The following is a 19,877-nucleotide window of genomic DNA, read 5'->3' as shown; positions in this document are numbered from 1 at the left end:
TTTTGACTAAGTGGGTATTAAAGTCGTTGAAGGGAAGAAAGAAGAATCTCCCTGCTTGCTGTTCCGGTCACCGAATTCTCCTTATTTATTCGCCGGTTTAATTCCTACGGATTTCTCCCGATTCTTTTCCATCAAGTTATTATTTTCACAATAAACTAAATGAAACAAGATACTGTGATGTTGTTCCGGCGCGTATTCCTTTTTTTTGTTTGTTGATACAATGCCCTTAGGCTATGTCTTCTCATAAAGCTTTTTCTAACTTGCTCCTTTATTTTTCTTATACATTCAGGGTTGTTACGTTGAAAATTCTGATTGCACATTTCTACTAATTTCGAGTTATTTGATCTGGAAGTGCAGATGTAGAAAGATTTATCCAATGAATTCTCATTAAAACTAAAATATGAACAATTGAATTTGAACACAAACATTTACTAATGTTGCAAATGTTAATTTGGGGGCAGATAATACGTCAAATCGGAATGTTTTGGCATACGAGTGCTATTTGAGTGGTTTACAGACACTGGAAACATTCATCTTGGTCAAAAAATCGAATTAAATCGAATAGGAGTACGCCGATCAACTCGATTTCGTGATGAAGCACTTCGATACAGAATGAATTTCTTGGGGGTCATCCAAAATCGCCTGTTTCGCCAGAGCCGATGCTGTGCGTGAACTGATATTGTAATATTGTCATATAACATAGCGTGGGATTGAGGCATACTTAAGCACTAGTTGGAAAATTGACTGTCAATTTGATAATCGCTCAAAAACAATCTCGTGTCGATTGATGCAAAGAAATGCTAAAAAATTTCAACCGCGGTACTTGAAAAAACGTCTATAAGATGGTAGGAGGGTGTCGAATCATGGATCTGTGCATATGAACCCGAAACTAAACAACAATCGATTGTATGTACAAATCTCAAGACGAGACAAATTCAACAAAAGTTGTTCGTGCACAAAGCAAATGTCGCTACCGTTCCATTAGAGCATCGTAGAACAGTGAATTCTGATAGGCACACCAGCATTTGTTTGCCAAAAGTGTTCGAAAAAATCAGGGAAACCAATCGCAGAAGACGAATCATTCTGCACCAACACAATGCAAAATTTCACACATCTGTTCTAATAAAAACTTTTTTGAACTGTCAAAACATCGAATTGATAGATCATCTGCCGTAAAGTCCTCTTTTAGAACCCAATGATTCTTATGTAAAGAAGCAGTTGATGCGTTCAAAATACCTTAATAAGAATGGAGCGACAAATGGTTGAAACGCACGCAAAGTGTATTGATTTTGAAAAATCCTCGTATTGTAAATTTTTTAATAGGATGTATGCAGGAAGACAACCCCAGTGAATCTACCACTGAAGTATTTCAAGATCTGTTAAATGATGTTCTATCAATTTTTGCACCTAATGAAAAAAATTCACTTATGATGCCAAATTCCGTCACTTAAATGGTCAAATATTGGGCAGTATAAGTAGAGTAGCCCAACATATTAGACGTGAATTTCATGATTTAGTTCTATAGGAAAAGATTGCCGAATGTACCTTTATCTCTCGAATCAGTGCTGACTAGTTGGAGAATTTGGTTGGAAACGGCAATCTTTTATGCTAAACATTTCATAGCAAATAAGGAATTGCTTATAGAGTTCAATAATTAGACAGTACTTCTTGTGAAAAGTCACAAAATATTGTAGCAAAACTTTATACATAGTTTTGTAGATAAAAATTGTCATCATCAGAATCCGTTAAAATTGTTAAAGAATGTAAAGAAAATAATTCAAAAGTTTCAGGTGAAATTGGTAATTCGGTAAATAAAAAATGTTTCAGAAAAAAATATGGGCTTCATAACTCTCCAAAAATTTACTAAATTTTGTATAGGAGCTTTGAAATTGATGTGAATATAAAATTTTAGGATTTAAGTCACTTTAAATATGCTCCTCGGTAAATTTTGATTATAAAAATATATTTTCAGATAGAGGACAAAATTTCCGGATAGAAAACTTTGCAAAACACCTTGTCACGAATTATAATAGATTTTTTGAGTTTTGTTAGTTTGATATATAAATTTCTTTTTGTAGGTGTATGAAATGTAAATAAATTGAATTTTTTCAAAATAAAACATTTACAAGATGTTCATTTTTCGAATTTTCGTAATTATTTCGAAAATATTCCGTCATTTTTAGTGCTTATATATGTGTATATTTTATCAAAATTATTGGCATATGAATTAAACCAAAAAAGATCGCCTTCACCGCAAAAGATCCGATTTTTTAAAGTAGACCATATTAAGATACCTATCATAAGAACACACGGTATTTCACAATATAATTTTTTTAAAAAGGAAATTTTGTTAGAACATTTTCGTTGGAGGAAATTAATTTCGCTACAAAAAGCTTTCGTTATGAATTATCATCAAAAATATATTATTAATGTAATCGTGTCTTGAACTTTGTTATTTTTACTAATAATAATATTTAAATAATCAATATACATTCAGTTAAAGTACTATAAATCAGATCTCAAAATATTTGTTTACAAATTTATTCCCTTGAAAGTTATTCGACATTGAAGTTGAAGTTATATCTTCCAATATCATTTTCGGACGTAATTGAAGAAAAAAAGTATTTTCAAGTACTAAAATTTGACAATAACCGAGTAATGAATGAGTTGAAGACCAAAGCGTGGTAATGCAAGTTCTAATATTTAAGTTTTGTAATAACAACATCTAAAATTCATGTTTACGTCCAGCTGGGGTGCAAATTTACTGTAATATAAGTACAGTTTTTCTTCCGTTTCTATTTCTATCAGCGGCAGTAGTGCATTCGCAGATCCGAGCTATTTCAGGAAATGTACTCCATTTTAAAATCGCAGCTACCGACATATTGTTTGTAGAGTTTGTAGATAGAAATCAGATTTGTGATTCACTGATCAACTGCTCGAAGAAGCGTTGAGTGGACATCCGTCTTTGATTACAAATCACTTCATGAAATCAAAAACTGTATCCCAAAAATGCCTACTGAATAATACAAAAAATAACGGATGAGCAATTTCAGTTTTTGACATCCTACAATGAAGACGGTGATGATGTTTTTATTCGGATAATCACGGGGGATGAAGCTTGGGTATCTTACAACACCCCAAAAAGTTTAAGCAAACCTTGAAAACTTAAAATCTACTGTGCACGATACAAACGCTTGCGCGTGAATAATATAATTGGCAGGACCCGACCAAGGAATAAATAACGCACTTATTTTAGAATAAAAAGTCAAAAAAAACCTCTGGTGAACCAAAAATTGATCAACAATAAGTAGAGCTAAGGTACAGTTGCACCAAATCTATGGTTGAAAAGTCGAAAATTGTTTGTTTTTAGTTTTTACTTCTGAATTTAACTCTCGAGTTAAATAACTTTTTAAATGAGTGAGTTCAATGAAAGGAAGACTTCACGCTAATTCGTCTTCTTCTTTCTAACATGGATGACCATATTAGTAGTCCAGCATTCTCGCCATCGTTTAGATAGTCTTCTTCCTTCTGGGCTGTTCATTTTTGCCTCCTTAACAAGTCTTCCATTCTTTTTATTATATATTTTATAATTTTTCTCTCTGTCTTAGCCACCTTCCAATTTGCTGTTTAATATATTCATTCCGCATTCTTTCGCGTTCAGCATACTTCTTAGTATTTTCATTTCAACTGATTCTCATCGTCTGTAGCATCCCTATTCGTATCTGGTATTGTTTCTGCTGAGTATCTAATGGTAGGTCTTACAGTCGTTTTATATATCTTGATTTTACTTTCGATATTTGATTACTTGTTTGATAATTTTTAAGTGTGTTTCCAATTTTGGACATCACAAGGCATTTGATGATGAGCGTATTTAGTTGATTTGCTCAAGTGTTTTTCTATGATGTTATTAAAAAGTGTCGTTATTTCGTCTTATAATTTTTTCTCTCTGTATTTAAGCATTACGTTGGTGATCTTATCTGGTCCTCTTTATATTCAAATTTCCTCCAATATATATATATATATATATATATATATATATATATATATATATATATATATATATATATATATATATATATAATATTTTATTATTGGTAGTTACAAAAAACTAAGTAAGTAAAATAGCGGAATTGAAGAATAGTTCAGGCACCGTTACATGGGAACGGTTCATTTGAGGAAAATTTACTACAATATTTTTTTTGTTCTGAATTTAATTTCCAATAGAAGTAATTTTCGTAGCAGTTCTTATGAGGGATATCTTAATATGAATATTAAGATCTTTCACTTTCACAAAAATTATTAATGACGAATAAAACCTTTTATAAAAACAATAGTTTTTTGGTCTAGTCTAAGTTTTAATTAATCTTGGACATACTTACTTGTATAAACAGCCAAGACGTGACTAGAGCCAAGCTGCTGTATTGTCCGTTGAACCTATAGTGATAGGCGTAAAACGAGAAATGGTAGAGGTAGAAGAATCTGGAATAAAAGAAAAAACAATAAAGCTCCGTTCTGCTGCAGTTGCTCGGAAATAATTAATTAGTGATGTTTTGATTTTTCACTCCGGGGAAATTGAGAACAATACGTCACTCAATCCAATCCGGCGGTAGTTGCTTGAATGCAACGATAACTGAAATATTAAAATGGTCGATTGTTTTTTGTTTCACACAAACTTCCATTCTTATTTTCTTGTTATTATAATCTAATCTACAGAGTGTACAGTTAAAATTTCCCATATTTTTCTTCGAAATTAGTTTTTATATCATTAACCAATCCATAAAAGAAAAAATTAGTTGAAACTAATATAATTCTGACAGTCCAAGATCCAGGCTTTAGACCTTTAAATTACTTTACGTTTACCATGCAGATGTAGCACTTTCAACTTGTCATTTGTATTTATTTATCATATTATTGATGAAAAATCAAAACGGCAGAGGTCAAAGCAGAGATGCATTTTGTTAACTACCCTCACTCAATCCAACAAATATTCATCAACAGAAAAAAGTAAAATTAGAAGAAAATGACACCAACTGATAAAACAACTCAAAACAATGCAACACAACTGAAACGTTCCAGCGTATTAAAAATGATTCGATTGCTGAAAACATTCTTTATACTTATACAGTTTACACAAGGCAGTTGTAGCGGATCCGAGCAATACTTCAATTGCTGTTATGCAGCCCCTATAATTTCGGCACACTTCCAATTCCGTACACACCAACAGATCACTACCATCAATACTGCTCTTAAAAACATTCGGGAATAGATCTGGTCAAAATTTCACTCACCAGGATGACGCAGTGATTTGGTCCAGTTTGGACATAAAATATTACCATCATCCAAATTCGCTTGTTGGAAGTTTCGGTTTGAAGTAATATGCCCAGAAATAGTTGAGGCAGCTTTACAAATTTCAGATTCATCCATCATTTGAGTATTTCTCGCAAAGCTAGATCTCGACTACCAAGCATATCCAGAGGATACTTGATTCAATTAAGATTAAGGTGTAATTCGACTTTATGTAATCTTAAGTTGACGAAAAACTTGGACAGCTTGGAACATTGGAGAAAAGTCGTTGACCCGACTGGCAAACATGACTCATGCACACCGAGTTCACTTGCAGACGCCCAGAACTTCAATTTATTGGGACTCCTTCTCCTGGAGATGTGCAAACCTTTAAAATCAGTTACCAAGGCTTAAGTGGAGCTTATGCTATAGTTCATTAATTGTTGCTATGAAAAAATTCATCTACATTCTCTAAATAATTCAACATGAATAAGGAGGAAAATTATGTATGTTGTTTCAGATAATTTCCCGCAAAGTTTCCATTGAAAGATTTCCTAGTTTTCAATGTGTAATTTCCAGAGTTTTTCGTCAATGTTTTCCTTCAACAAGATCTTGATTAATTTTTACACAGTAGATCATTTTGAAATTGCATTTTTTAATTGGACACATTTCGCGACAATATTTCGCACTCAATTTTGACCAAAATGTACTCCTGTTAGTTCTCGGTAATCCGATAACTTTTTGTAGCAAATACAGTAGAAACTCATAACATAACTATGAGAAACTTGACGGACATTTCAATCTGCGAATAACATATCACATTACCTTACGTCTTGTTTGCCAGGCTTGTCCCTTTATCCCCGGGGAGATATTATCTGACACAACAAAAAGAAAAATACCACCAGCAAAAGGAAGATTACGAATAATGGCCGACTCACGAAATGACACAAAATTACTTTCAGGTCTATTACATAAAATTGACCTATTGTGTCTTGTTTGTTGGAGGTAATAACTGTACAACTGTGGATAATGTTACTGAGTGTATAATTAAGAGAGGGCCGGTATATGATGTCTATAAAAACAAAAATGAAGGTCGGTATCATGTTTTATGTATTTATTACTGTCGACCTACCAAAAGATCAATTTTAACGACAAAAAAATACAATACCTTTAATAAAATGATTATTTTTTGAAGTAATATAATTAATAGAGGTAAACAGCCAACGAAATAGAAATTTTAAATAGACCAAAACGAAATGTTAGATAGAGGTAAGATCAAGAGAACCTGGACTACAAATAAATGAGCAAAAATATATGGTAATGGATGGATTCACAACAACCAACAAGCCATTTATCCATAAAAATCAAAAATGGAAAAGAATATTTTGAAAAGATGGCCGAAATGAGATATCTGAGAGTAAATACAAATACAAATGAAAATACAGAAATTTAAGAGATGATAACAGCTGTGTTGGATTACAAAATATCAAGATCCGCGAAAAATAAAGTTTATAAGACAGTTCGCTTCAAAATAATCTACTATGGGAATTATCTAATAAACTGGAAATGTTGGAGAGGAAAATATTAAGAAAATCTTTTGAAGGAATACAGCTTGATGAAGACGTTTAAAGAAGAAGAACAAAAACAATAGAGATCGTCTACCATTAAGTAACCAGGTATTAAAGGCAAAATAAGATGGTTAGGACACCTAAAAATGATGGAGTATCAAAATTGGTTCAGGATGGAAAAGGGCATCTAACAAGGTGACTTAATTTTTCCCAAACTTTCTATAACTATCTTAGAATACTTAGAGCTAGACAATAAGAACATAATTGAAGGGAGAGAAGCTAAACCATCTGCATTTTTCCGCCGATATTGTGTGTTCTTAGCTAGACAAAGTAAATAAAATAATCTCAGAAGTATTTACAGCTTCCCAAGAAGTAGTCTCGAATATAAACATAACAAGACCCAATTTATGATAAATTTAGTCGTAACTCAATGTTAGAAGGAACTGCCAACTCAACAGAAGAATAGGACTTAGGCTGCATTTAGCAAGCTGAGACATGTCTCAACGAGCTATGGAAAGATTCACGTTACGTGTAACATTACGAGTTAAAACCCAAAACGAAGAGATGCGTGAAAGAATAAAACTTACGGTTCTTATTGACAAAAATAAAATATTTAAAATGGAACTGAGTTGGCAATATAGCAAGATTGGTAGATAATAGATACCCGTAGAAAATACTGGAATAGCGTCCCAGATATTAAGCATAAAGAACGGACAATTTGAACAAGATATCTTCCTATTGGATCCAAAATGTCCAAGACCGAGTAAATTATCTGGCTTAAGAGAGGCTTATATCCAGCAGTAGACGAGACAGGCTGCTAAATGATAGTAACAATCGATAAAGGAAGTAAAAGAAAAAAGGAAGACCAAGGAAGAATTGATAGAAAAGTTGAAGATAGATGTAAGAAAGTTTGGTATAGAAAGATGGCAAAAGACAGGATCAAATGGAGAAATTAATTGAAGAAAATCGAGATAACAACATGAAGCTATTGGCAACGCTGCCAGTTGAGCATTCGATGAATATATATAAATCTATTACGAATTTATTCAAATGAAACAGGAGTTGATCAAATGCTTGGAAAATTCGATAGAAAATCTATTAACCGTTAGTTAGTTCAGTAGTAAATTTTTTATAATCTCTTCCATCGTAATTATTCATATATTTATTTCAAGGAAAAGATCAATTATGTTTTCACTCAAATTATGTTTGATCACTTCTGTTTTATAGCTAAGTCTAAGTAGAAAAGAAATTAGTTTTTGTATAAATCTCACTCAATTCAAAGTGTTTAAAATATCGAATCCGAGTTTTAAATAGAAAGTTTTAGAAATCTTAGGTTAGAGTTATATGGTAAGGAAATCAAATCAGCACATATCTTTGAACAAAAACCACAGTTAAGTGCTACAACCAACGATAAGTTCATTTTTCATCTCTCGCATATTTGTTTCTACTTTATACTTATCTGCTTTTTATTCGTTGATTTTCTTGAATTCACGGTTGAAGTTCCTTTTTTCAGAAATATATTATTACTGCAACTTTTTTTATTGTTTCCAGAGCTTATATTCATTGAGAGAAGATTAACTAAAGCCAAAAACACTTTCTGGGGAATATTTTCCACTCGGGGACTTTGAGGTTACGAACTGTTGTTCACCGTTATTCAATTTTATGTTCATCAAATTTTATAATTGTACACGAATTTGAATCTATTCAATAGCTTTCACCACGTCTTTGCATCGCTAATCGCATCGCGTTAATTGTCTCACCCAACTTCTTTCTTTTGCCTTTCTAAAACATTTTTCTTTTTTATCTTTTTAAATTTCCTGCATTGCTTGTATTGCTCGACTTTAGCCAACCTCCTGGCAATAAATATTTATATGTACTTAGAAATATTTCATATTTTCATCCTTCCATATCCTGCAATCTCTGCCTTGCTCGGAAATTTGGATATATTCATCATTATATACGTACTGAAGCGAAAATGGTGCGTATTCTAAATACCATCGAATTGTTCATCTTTAAGGAATATTTCTAAACCCGCAATGAAAGCTCCTACACGCGAATACACTACCAAAGAGATAAACTCAAAAACTTCTAATGTAATAATATCACCTGCACTTTATGTTCTGTTTACTATGAAAATATATTCTAGAGAATCTATAGAGGACTGACTTAAGCTTGTGCTCACAAATCCCTACTTTTTAGACACTCGTGAACGTATCGTAGAATATACGGAGAACGCCATTTGGTTTAATAAACTGAATAGACATTTAGAATATAAATGAAGCAGAAAATCTTAATAATTGAGGGATTTTACTCAATACAACAGAAAGAATTTATAACTCTTATTTCGGATTGAATAACAAAATGAAAAATAGAATGAAGAAGATCACAACGGGCGTAATCCTATAGAAGAATTTAATCATTAATCACAAGTGCGATCCATGATTGCTTAGCACAACATAGGAAGAAAGATCATAATCAGTGATTTGGTCCAGTATAATATTCCTTTATTTCTACAAACTTTTCATAAGGTTTGACTAAAGTTTGTATGCCACTATAAAAATACGTTGGCGCTGTTAAATTTTGTATTCCTCAACTCGGCCTTCAGCTTTGCAAACAAAAAATGAATCAGACGGATCGAGATCGGGGCTACGGGGTGAGTGTTCAATCTCTGTGAAGCTACATCCGTTTACAGTAGCCTTGAAAAGCATTGCAAACCAGAACATTGTTATGAAGCAAGCGCCCCCCTTTTGCTGCGCCTTAAATTTTTTTGCCGTAACTGCCTTAATAAGTCAGATTGATATGCTGCGTTCACTGTTATATTTGATTCCTTGAAAACAATGAAAAGGATACTCTCGCCGTTCCAAAATATTGTAACCAAGACATGCTGGCCTATGCTGCCATTTCTTTTGTTTTATATACAATTTCTTCCATTCCAATATTTTATAAAGTAGACACCGTGGGTCATCTTCAAATGATTTCCGTCCCACTAAATAACTTTTTTATAGACCAATTTTTAATAGTTGAAAATGACGAAGAAGTCACCGTAAACAGCTTAGATGACTGTTTTTGATTCGTGTTGGTGTTCATCCTTTTCTAGTCAAAAATTCATTAAGAGGTCGTTCGAACTTCACTATAATGATATGAATCGAAACAGCAAGTTGAAATGCACTCTATGTGATATTCTATATTTCCATCTTAAGCTTCTGTTAGACAATCTTGTTCACAACATTGTTTATAGTGTCGTCCAATCATATAGATCGTGAAGCCGGTCCTGTTCCAATATGCTATCGATGCTAAAGTTTGGTGATTGCGGCGATGATTCGACGCCTATTTCTTCGTATTTTTGTGGCCTATTTCATTATGTTATGACTGCTTATATTGAGACAATATGAAGAGTTATTTACAAAAATACTAGAAAGTGAAAAAGTAGATATAAAGAGTTTCTCCCAGCCGGATAGAATTTGATATCATAATGAACATATCGAGTACAAAGTAAACTAAACGGTGTATTTAAGCAAATTAGTGAATTAGAAGTATGAGTGAATAGTTTAGTGATAAGTAATAGTGAATTGTTAAGTGTGTAAATAAGAAATTACGTAAGATACAATGTAAAAATTCAGCACAGCATTTTGTGATCAAAAACTGTTTATATAAATAGAACATGAGCTTGAAACATTCCTGAAGGCAAGAAAAATAATAACGAATGTGAGATAATCAGCAAAATATTTAAAAAATGGAGGTATAGGCTTCACAAACTACTTGTTTCAAAACATTAACTTGTATAAAATAACATCATGTTTTTAACCAATGTACATCCTATCCTCAAAACCGTAATAAACCAAATGGGCTCTGGAAAATCCTATACTTTCATTTGATTTCCAAAGATAATTCAAAGAAGATACGTTTTCCCTCAGAGTAGAAAAATATGTATTCCATTGTACTAGATTTAAATATATGCTTTTACGAGATGACGATTCTGCTATTGTCCGAGAATGGTGCAATATTCTATTGAAAGAAATTCTAATCCCTACATATAAATATACGAGAGCTGTTTGAAAAGCCTTTGACATAACAAAAAAATATAATCTTCTTCTTAGCCTATATACATTCATTCAAAATACACGCCTCGAAGTGAAAATTGGGAAAATGGAAAAAGTCACAGAAGGCGAGATCTAGTGAATACTCTGGGTACTAACCGTGACTTTTTGTCTTTCTTATTAATGTTTCTTTTTTTTTTGAAATGAGCACAACCCTATGAATGTTACAAAAAAAGTTGCCACTACTTTCTCGGCCGATTAAATCGTTTTTGGTTTTTTCGGAGCAGATTCATTCTTTTCAATCTACCATTTTTTTGTTTCAGGAGTGAAGTGAGAGATCCAAATTTCATCTGCACAGCAAAATATTCTCATTCTCATTTTGCTTCAATAAGTACTGAGAAAAGTTCATTCGAATGCGTTTTTGGTACAGTTAATAATTTTTGATCTAAGATTTTTGTTTTTTTTTAAGTTAAATTAATGATTTTCATTTTTTTTTTGGTGTATTTGTGACCATTAATTCTCCTCTCTATTGTATTGTGTAGTCATTCCTATATAATTTTTTTGGAAAAGTCAAACATGGTTCATGTATTATTTGATTTTTTAGTGTTTTAACTAATCAAACTATCTGATGTTTCAAAATTAAATTGAACTATTTATCACGTGCATCTTTCAACAACCATGGGCACAACATTTAGGAAACCATTCTCAAATTGAACGTAAGTAATTTAATTACATAACTAAAGATTTTTCAATTTAATTCTACAATCCATGTGTTTTATATGTTTTGGATCACAATAAATTATTTGTTCCATTCTATATTGTAGTTTGTCTGATGATGGGAAGAATACTTCTTCTAATTTTCGAAAATTTGCTGTAATATATATGATTAGAAGGAATTGTAAATAAAGATTTATTGTCAAACAAGTAACAACGACTGCGCGGCGAAAGACATTATTAATGATTAGGGAGGCATCAAAGTTGGCATAAAACAGACGCCTGAATAGAAAGGATCAACCTTTGAAAGTTGTTATCCAATGCCCGGAATAAATAAAAGATTATTTTGGAAATAATCACAAGAGGCAATCAACTTGTTCAACGCAATTAATTGAAGACGTCTGACGTCCGATGAATGAAAATAAATGTTTGTTATGGAAGTATCCTCGATTGCATGAACGAACCGGTTGTATCCCGTAACGAAGTTGAATAAGGAGATTGAGAGTAATGTCACATCAATTTTTTGTTTTACAAAATAAAAACACTATGGAAAAGAAAACAATTCAGATAACTTCCAAAACAGAACAAGGAAGGAACGTCCTGAAATTTAAATTACAGATAAAAACGTTGTAATAGATATATCATCTGCAGGCTTGAAAGTCTCTTTAAAACACGGAAAAGTGGAAATAGTTACGTATTCCACGTGCCGCCTGCATGTGATCCTAATTTCACGTGTTTCTGTCACGTTCTATTAGATCCATTTTATGTTTTGTGTGTATATATATATATATATATATATATATATATATATATATATATATATATATATATATATATAGGTGTTTTGTCAATACCGCCAAATATTTACGAAACAATCACGGAATATTCGTTGTTACTGAGGAATTTTCCATTTATAGAGTTTTGTTGAAAAGTATTATGTTCATAAAATAAAAATTACATAATTTCGGATAATAATGAATAATATTTGTTTGAATTTCTAAACAAATCTGCTTTTGCAATGTCACCACTCCTAATAAAGTAAAGCAGTTATGAATTTTACATTCTTTTGAGGCATCATAAAAAAATTGTTAATTCATGACAAATATTACTTCTTGAAAAATAAATATAACTAAGGTTTATTCATACTTAAATGCCTAGCTACGAAATTAATAGTTAAGAAAAATCAGACAGTCTCACGTAAGTTAAGTTTAATGTAATGTTTGCGTCTTTGAATATTTGGTTGATCTAACACATGGTCGGCATCGACTAAGGGGAAATCTGCGCCAGATTGACACATCAGGGTAAACAAAATAAAAGTTGCACTGCCGAAGCACATCACTCTTGTCATCATTGTGTTCCCAGTATAGTGTATACAGTCTAATTTTGTCACATACTTGGCAATAATCCTACGAGAACTTTCTCTTGTTCTTTCTGGGTTCGAGAACTTTCTCTTGTTCTTTCTGGGTTCCCTCTTTTTGATCTGTAATGTTCTTCTCGGCAAAGTCACTTCCTTCATCTATATCGTTTTCAGTATCATCTAATACCACAGTTACGTAGATGCCAGAACTAGATTCATCTACTAGAGCATGTTGCATGGATTTCTTCTACTAGCTTTTTTATTTAGCTCCTTCTTCTTAGTATAAGGCGTAGGCGCCTGTTTTATTTTCGACATTCTTGCCTCCTATCCTGCTCCAAAGTTACCGCTTCACCTTTTTCTGGGTTGGCCGGTACTCCTCCGGTCCAATGGGGATTCATCGCATGCTATCTTGATCAGTCTGTTGTCATCCATACGACTTATGTGCTCATCCCATCTTGATAGAACCCATTCGTTGACGTCATTTATTTTGTACAATCTTCTGATGTTCTCACTTCTTTCCCGGTCCAGGAGGATTTTTCCGGCTATTCTGCGTAGCACTTTCATCTCTGCTGTTTCCATCATTCTTTTGGTTTTCGCCGTTTCTGGTCGTGTCTCTGAGGTGTAGGTCATTATGGGTCTTGTATATTTTCGATTTGGCCTCTATTCCGATATGTTTATTTCGCCATATGGTTTCGTACAAACATGCTGCTATTCTTGAGGCTTTGGTTGTTTGCTCTGTCACTTCGTTCTCTACGTCTCTAAATCCTGAACTCTCGATTCCTATGTATTTGAATTTCATCACTTGGTGAATTATCTGGTCGTCTATGACTAGCTTACACCTTATCGGAGTTTTGGATGTGGTCATACCATTTTGTTTTGGATGCAGATATTATCATATTGAAATCTGTTTTTAGCAAATTTCAATACACCACTTGATTGCAGTCGAGGTTTAATACGTTTTATAATTAATATTAATAATTTACTACAGCAGCTATTTCTGCTTCAGGCACCATCTTTTCTTTGGATATTAGGTAAAGCCCTGCAAATTCAAACTTTCTCCGTACATTACTCCTGGAAAGACATGCTGCCTTATCAAGTTTTTTCATTAAAGATAGGCAAATGATTTTGTTGACAATTCTATAAGATTCCTGGTAATAATTTCGCAAAACTTCACGCCATGCCTGTTTAACTAAGTCATAAACGTCAACATCTACAACCAAAGACTGAACAATGTGGGACATGTCAACTGGTAAACAAAGAAGTTCAATGGCAATGTCCACTAAGTCTAGTGATATGTGTATAATAAATTTTTGCTGGTACAAAGTTATTTTGTAAACAATCAAAAAATTGTGATCCTTCCTTCCAGCTTGATGGTTAGCAATTTTATTTAGCATTGAGTGGACTATTATTACACCAAGTTGAATATAGAGGTAAACTTATGTACAAGGGAAAAAAGTCACCAACACATACTTACATACATCAACCATCAATTTACTTGGATTGTGGCTGCCCCTCTTACATAGAATAGAACATTTTGGGAAATCGCTTCGGTTTGAAATCCTATCTCGTCGCAAATAAAAAAATATCTTGGGGCTTATTTTGCAAATAATCTTCTTTTACGATTAATTTTAGTTTGTTTCTTTCATGACTTCCTGTGAACCTGCCAAGGCGCGGTCCAGATCGACTAATTTGCAACTTCCTTCATCATTTCTAACGGCTACAACTGCTCTTCTCATGTCCTTTTCAGAGTGAGTCCTGTGTTTTTGAGCATTTGGAATACGAATGAGAATTTGTTGTTAATGTTGTGTCAATCTTCAAGTCAAGTCTGTCAAGTTCCAACTTACGGGTTGCCGTTGTATTTTTTTAGTATTCTGAATTTTCGGTAATCATTTTACAAAAGATTTGGTCATTACCAGTTGCTTCTTGGTTTGTCTATAGACCCTTATCTCTACTAGACCAAGCTGGTAGCAAACACGACATACATCCATGCAACAATAGATAAGTAGTGCCATCCATGAGTTCTTCGAATGGTCATAAATACAAAAACTGTGATTACTTTTCAATTTATTCTCCTTTTCTTTCCACAAACTTTTAAAGCTAAAGCTTCCATGCCATTATAAAACTATGATGCATCTTTAGATTCAATAGACTTGATACTATTCTAATCAAGTTACGACATGTTTAAATTGACCGACATTACTTATAAGACACCTTCTGTTAATAATTTTTCATCTCATCTTTTTAAAGCTCTTGCTGTATTGAAAAGAACATTATTAAATTTATATTCCAAGACTTATTGCATGTGTAGTTTTATCTGGTTATCTTGAAGAAAGGAAAACGTTCCGTGTGAAACACAACCTATTTTCCGCCTGAAACAAACGCCAGAGATCCTATCAAATATTCACCGACATATGGTCGTTTTGAGACAATCTCCCAGAAAATTGTTTATATGATGCAGATACATCGTCGTTGGAATCAGCACGTGTTTCCTGATATCAATCAGATTATGATGATTAGAGTTGGGGAACGTTTAAATATTCGTCTAACATTATAGATATGTGTGTGAGGTAAGAAAGGTAGTGGAAAAATATTGACAATCTTTCACTGTAAGCAGAAATATTTTTTTCTTTTTGGTTATACCGGAGTGGTTAGATTGCTATCGATTGAACTCGAAATTTAGCCATAACGTAGTGCAAAAGTTTATTATTGTTATAGAAATATTCAACTGAAAATCTAGGATGGGAAAACAAAAACGAAAAACAACAAATAAAATGATTCAACTAAAAAATACGGGAAAAGGTGTGTCTGCTGTATTATTTTGACTACACATTTTTAGGTGAAAGTCTTTCTATAATCTCTATATGACAAATTGTTATTTTTGCTAATTTCATCAAAGTTTGCGTTACTTCCACGTCAAGTAAGTTGACATGACTTGATGACTGCTTGATTATCGGAAATAATTGCTTTGTCACAGTTCTTTCCACGTATCTTTCAAATGCTAATAAGAGTAATCATCATCAAGAGTAATATTTCTTCTTTCTACCCTGTTAGATCAGTTTATGGTTTTTTGCCATACCAATTATCAAACATCTATTATATAACTACGTAAATATCATAGAAGAATTAACGCACAGAACAGGACGAGGATGGTCCCAGAAATATCTGGCATAACCTATAGATGGCGGTAGTTGCTTTGAAAATACCATAAACTATACAGCATATGTTTCAAGTTTGATGACTCCACGTTGTTCAGTATTTGTTTGGAATCCATCAATAGTGAACATTTTCAATGACCTGCGAAGGCCAGCATCGCAGTGGTCGACCAAATGAGGTGACGACTCCAGAAATATTGGAGTCAAAAAGCGGTACAAGATGATCGTCTACCGAAAATACGCGAGCTAGCAGACATAGTAGGCAGTTCAAAAAGTGAGGTACATCGCAAATCAACTGAAAATTTTAATATGGGTGCTGCAATTGCTTACAACGGAACAAAAACAGCATCGTGAGGATGTTTCCATCGAGTGTTTGGTAATGTTTCAAAGAAATAAAGCCAAATTATTGCGCCGTTTTCAAAACAATGGATTGAAAAGGGAGAACCAGCTCCAAATAATGCAAAGATCGTTCAATATGGAAGCAAGTTCATGGCGTCGGTTTTTTGGGATGCGCGTGGAATAATTTTCATCAAATATCGACGACGAGTATTATTCGAACTTATCACAACGTTTGAGCGAAGAAATCAACTAAAAACGAACACATTTGGCTAAGAAGAATGTGATGTTTTAACAAGACAATGCACCAACTCACAAATCCGCTATTGCAATATCCAAATTTATCAATTAAAGTTTGAATTGCTACCTCATGCACCCTATTCGTCAGCTTTAGCCCCCTCGGGTTATTTTCTGTTCCCAGACATGAAAAAATTGCTCGATAGTCAAAAATTTTCCAACAATGAATGAGGCGATGTCGGCAGTTAATTGCTATTTTCAGGAGATTGACGATTCTTATTGTAAAAAAAGTATGTAGCTAAAAGGAGATCACGTTTAAAAATCAATCTATTTTTTTCCCAAAAATTTTGTGTTTTATTTGTTGGACCATTCTCGTAATAAAAAATCAGTTCTTGTAGATCACGTTTTAAATTTGAAATTTCTACCGAAAAATGTGATCCAAATCTGGTTCTGGGTTAGAATCCGCAATCAGTTGAAAGGTGATCTACATGAACCCGGGTTATAGTTTTCGAAACGACCAGTAACTACCCATGAGTAAAGAATTCAATGTTTAGTTAAACAAGGGAAACGTGTAGAAAGGGATTCGCTGATATTAATTGAAAACGATCATTTTAGTGCAAACTGTAATCTTTCCAATTGGTATGGAAAATTTGTTGGTATCAGTTTAAGCTAAAAACGTGTAGATTTTGAGCGGATTTATGGTTTTGTAATAAAACGACAGGACATCCCAATCTCAATTGACTTCTAAACTATTCTAAAAGATAACAAAAAAATTGTTTTCGATTCCAATTTTCTCTTTGAAAAGCGAATTTTTTAACTTATAAAGACGAAATTTATTGGAATAATATTTACTATACTGTAGCTACTGATTCTATGTATGTTTTATTATGAATTGTGAATATATGCAACTCGATAATAGAATTGTCCTTAACAAGTTGGGCGCATGTCACTGGCTTTTGTAAACTACCTACATGGCTTCTCGGATGTTTACTGTTTTGCACTGCTGCCGGTAATCGAAATGCCTTGTTGTCCAGTAGAAAGAAAAGCGATTAGAGACCCGCAGGAGGTACCTCGCCAGTTTTAGTAAAGCCGATCGAGGGGATGTAGCTATTTTAGACCCATGCAACATTATACAGGATGTACCTTGCAAGCATTCTATTTTACTAAGAAAATAATAAATTATTAGATGTCTCATTTGTATCGAATCAAACCAACAATAGACCTGCACATAGTGCATTTTTTGATACCACATTGTGGTATCACGCGTAGGGGGAAAAGTCAGAAATTTCCTCGGTTATTTGTACGAGTTTTTAGCTGATTTTTGTGATGTTCAGAGTTCATTATACGATTGCAAATAAGCAGAGAAGTGTTTTTAGTGGCAAGGAATCGTTTGTTTCTCTATTGATCAGTGGTAGATTTTGGCAATTTATCGTTTCAACAGTTATCTGATGTTATTTTTAATGATTATCAGCTTAGTAACAACCAAAGGCAGAACTCTACGATTTGTTATATTGCAACTTAAGCAAGAAATACTAAAATTTTCTCAGATTGTTGGTTTTGAATGGGACTATGTACCACATTTTGCGTATTCTTTTAAAACTAGAGACAGAGAGAAAGTAAAAATCATTAAAATACACCTTATCCACTCAACAACAATCAAAATTTAAATCAATCAGCTTAAACTCTCGCTGGTCTTCTGCCTGCTCCGCCGCGACCAAAATTGGTTTGATGCGTTAATAGAGTTGTGAAAGAAGCTACAATTAATTTAAAAAAAGTTTAAGAAGTAATTAATTTGGAGACACCATTGCTGTGACATGTAAAATTAGAGTAAAATAAACGATTTACTGGTAGAAAAGCTGAAATGACTTCATGTCACTGAAACAATAGGCAATTGAGACTACGGAATTTTTGATGGCGGCAACTTTCACAACCGTCTTCAACCGAATTATGCCTGATACATCATTTCTGCAGTATATTTCGTAGCCCAAAAGACAATAATAACAGTAAAATTTGAGGTATTCGCTCCGAGTGTGACTACAGCTCCACAGTAAATATGAGGCTGTCAGAGCATGTTTTATTACGTTTTTCAATAGCAAATGGAAAAATTTTGGAAAAATGTATAATAAATATTAGTAAAATAGTCGTCAAAAAAAATTTAATACTTACTACCATTTTATAATTATCTTGAACAAGCCAAAAACACAAATAAGTATAATGATAAAATATATAACAGAATGCAGTTGTACAATTGACAAAAAATAATAAACATCAATTCTCTGTTGACCCAAGAGTATTTTATTTATGAAAGTGAGTATGAACTGGTTACAAACCTCCGAGAATTTTATTTGAAAAACGTGCAATTATCGGAAGATGAAATAGTTAATTTGTCTTGTGGAACTGTTAAACAATCTTATTGTAACAATTGGTTTCAAGCTAGACGCTTAAGAATTTCTGAAAGTTCTAACGTTCATAATATAAAAGTTTTATGCAGGAAACCAGTTGAAAGTTTGGTTTCAGGTATGCTAAATCCTTGTAAAATTGACAGCAGCTCAACTAGATTTAAAAATGGAAAATTGTAACAAAGAAAAATATTTACGATACTCCGAATTATTATTTTTGATAACAATAAGGTTATGGTACTACTTACTTCAACCTTTTAGCTGCAGCTATCCACCGATTCCGTTGATTTATTTTCCATGTAGCGGTTGGAAATTTACAAAATTTGCACTTACTTTTTCTGCTAGTATTTTTACAATTCACTGCATAAAACAAATAAAAAATTTTAACGTGTTTTTGTTTATAATTTCGGTTATAATAGCCTCCCGTAATGCTCAAAGTGACCACTGCGAACGCTTCAGTCGATTTAATTTCCCCTACCATACCTTTCCTCAGAGCGAATACCGTATTGTAGCAGATAAATAAGAAATTGCTTGAGATAGGGACTGGTTGAATTGTTTGAGAGGAATGGGGACATATTTTTGTGAAATATGGTTCATTTATTGTCCCTGATATAGGAAAAACTTTTTCTCGAAAAGACTGGGCTTGTGGTGATTGGAGACCTAACCTAACCAAACATAAGGCTTTGAAGTTATTGGGTGAGTTGATTAAATTAGAGTTACTATTTAGGGCTTATACAGCTACGGCTGTATTATTACCTACAGCCGGCGATTAAGCTAATAAACAAGTTCAACAG

The 19,877-nt window shown here is 33.0% G+C and overlaps 1 protein-coding gene across 1 annotated transcript in view; it reads right to left on the bottom strand.

The window, feature by feature from the left end:
- LOC130444748 (membralin) overlaps positions 1 to 19,877 on the bottom strand; it is a 121,968-nt gene that overhangs the window by 5,006 nt on the left and 97,085 nt on the right. Inside the window, exon 9 of the mRNA XM_056780027.1 lies at positions 4,380 to 4,479. Coding sequence (XP_056636005.1) covers positions 4,380 to 4,479 — 100 coding nt within the window. The remainder of the gene's footprint in view (positions 1 to 4,379; positions 4,480 to 19,877) is intronic.

This window comes from Diorhabda sublineata, chromosome 5 (assembly GCF_026230105.1).
Source record: "Diorhabda sublineata isolate icDioSubl1.1 chromosome 5, icDioSubl1.1, whole genome shotgun sequence".
NCBI classification, from domain to species: domain Eukaryota; kingdom Metazoa; phylum Arthropoda; class Insecta; order Coleoptera; family Chrysomelidae; genus Diorhabda; species Diorhabda sublineata.
The sequence above is the reverse complement of the archived record's forward strand: the minus strand, read 5'-3'. Positions and strand labels throughout refer to the sequence as shown.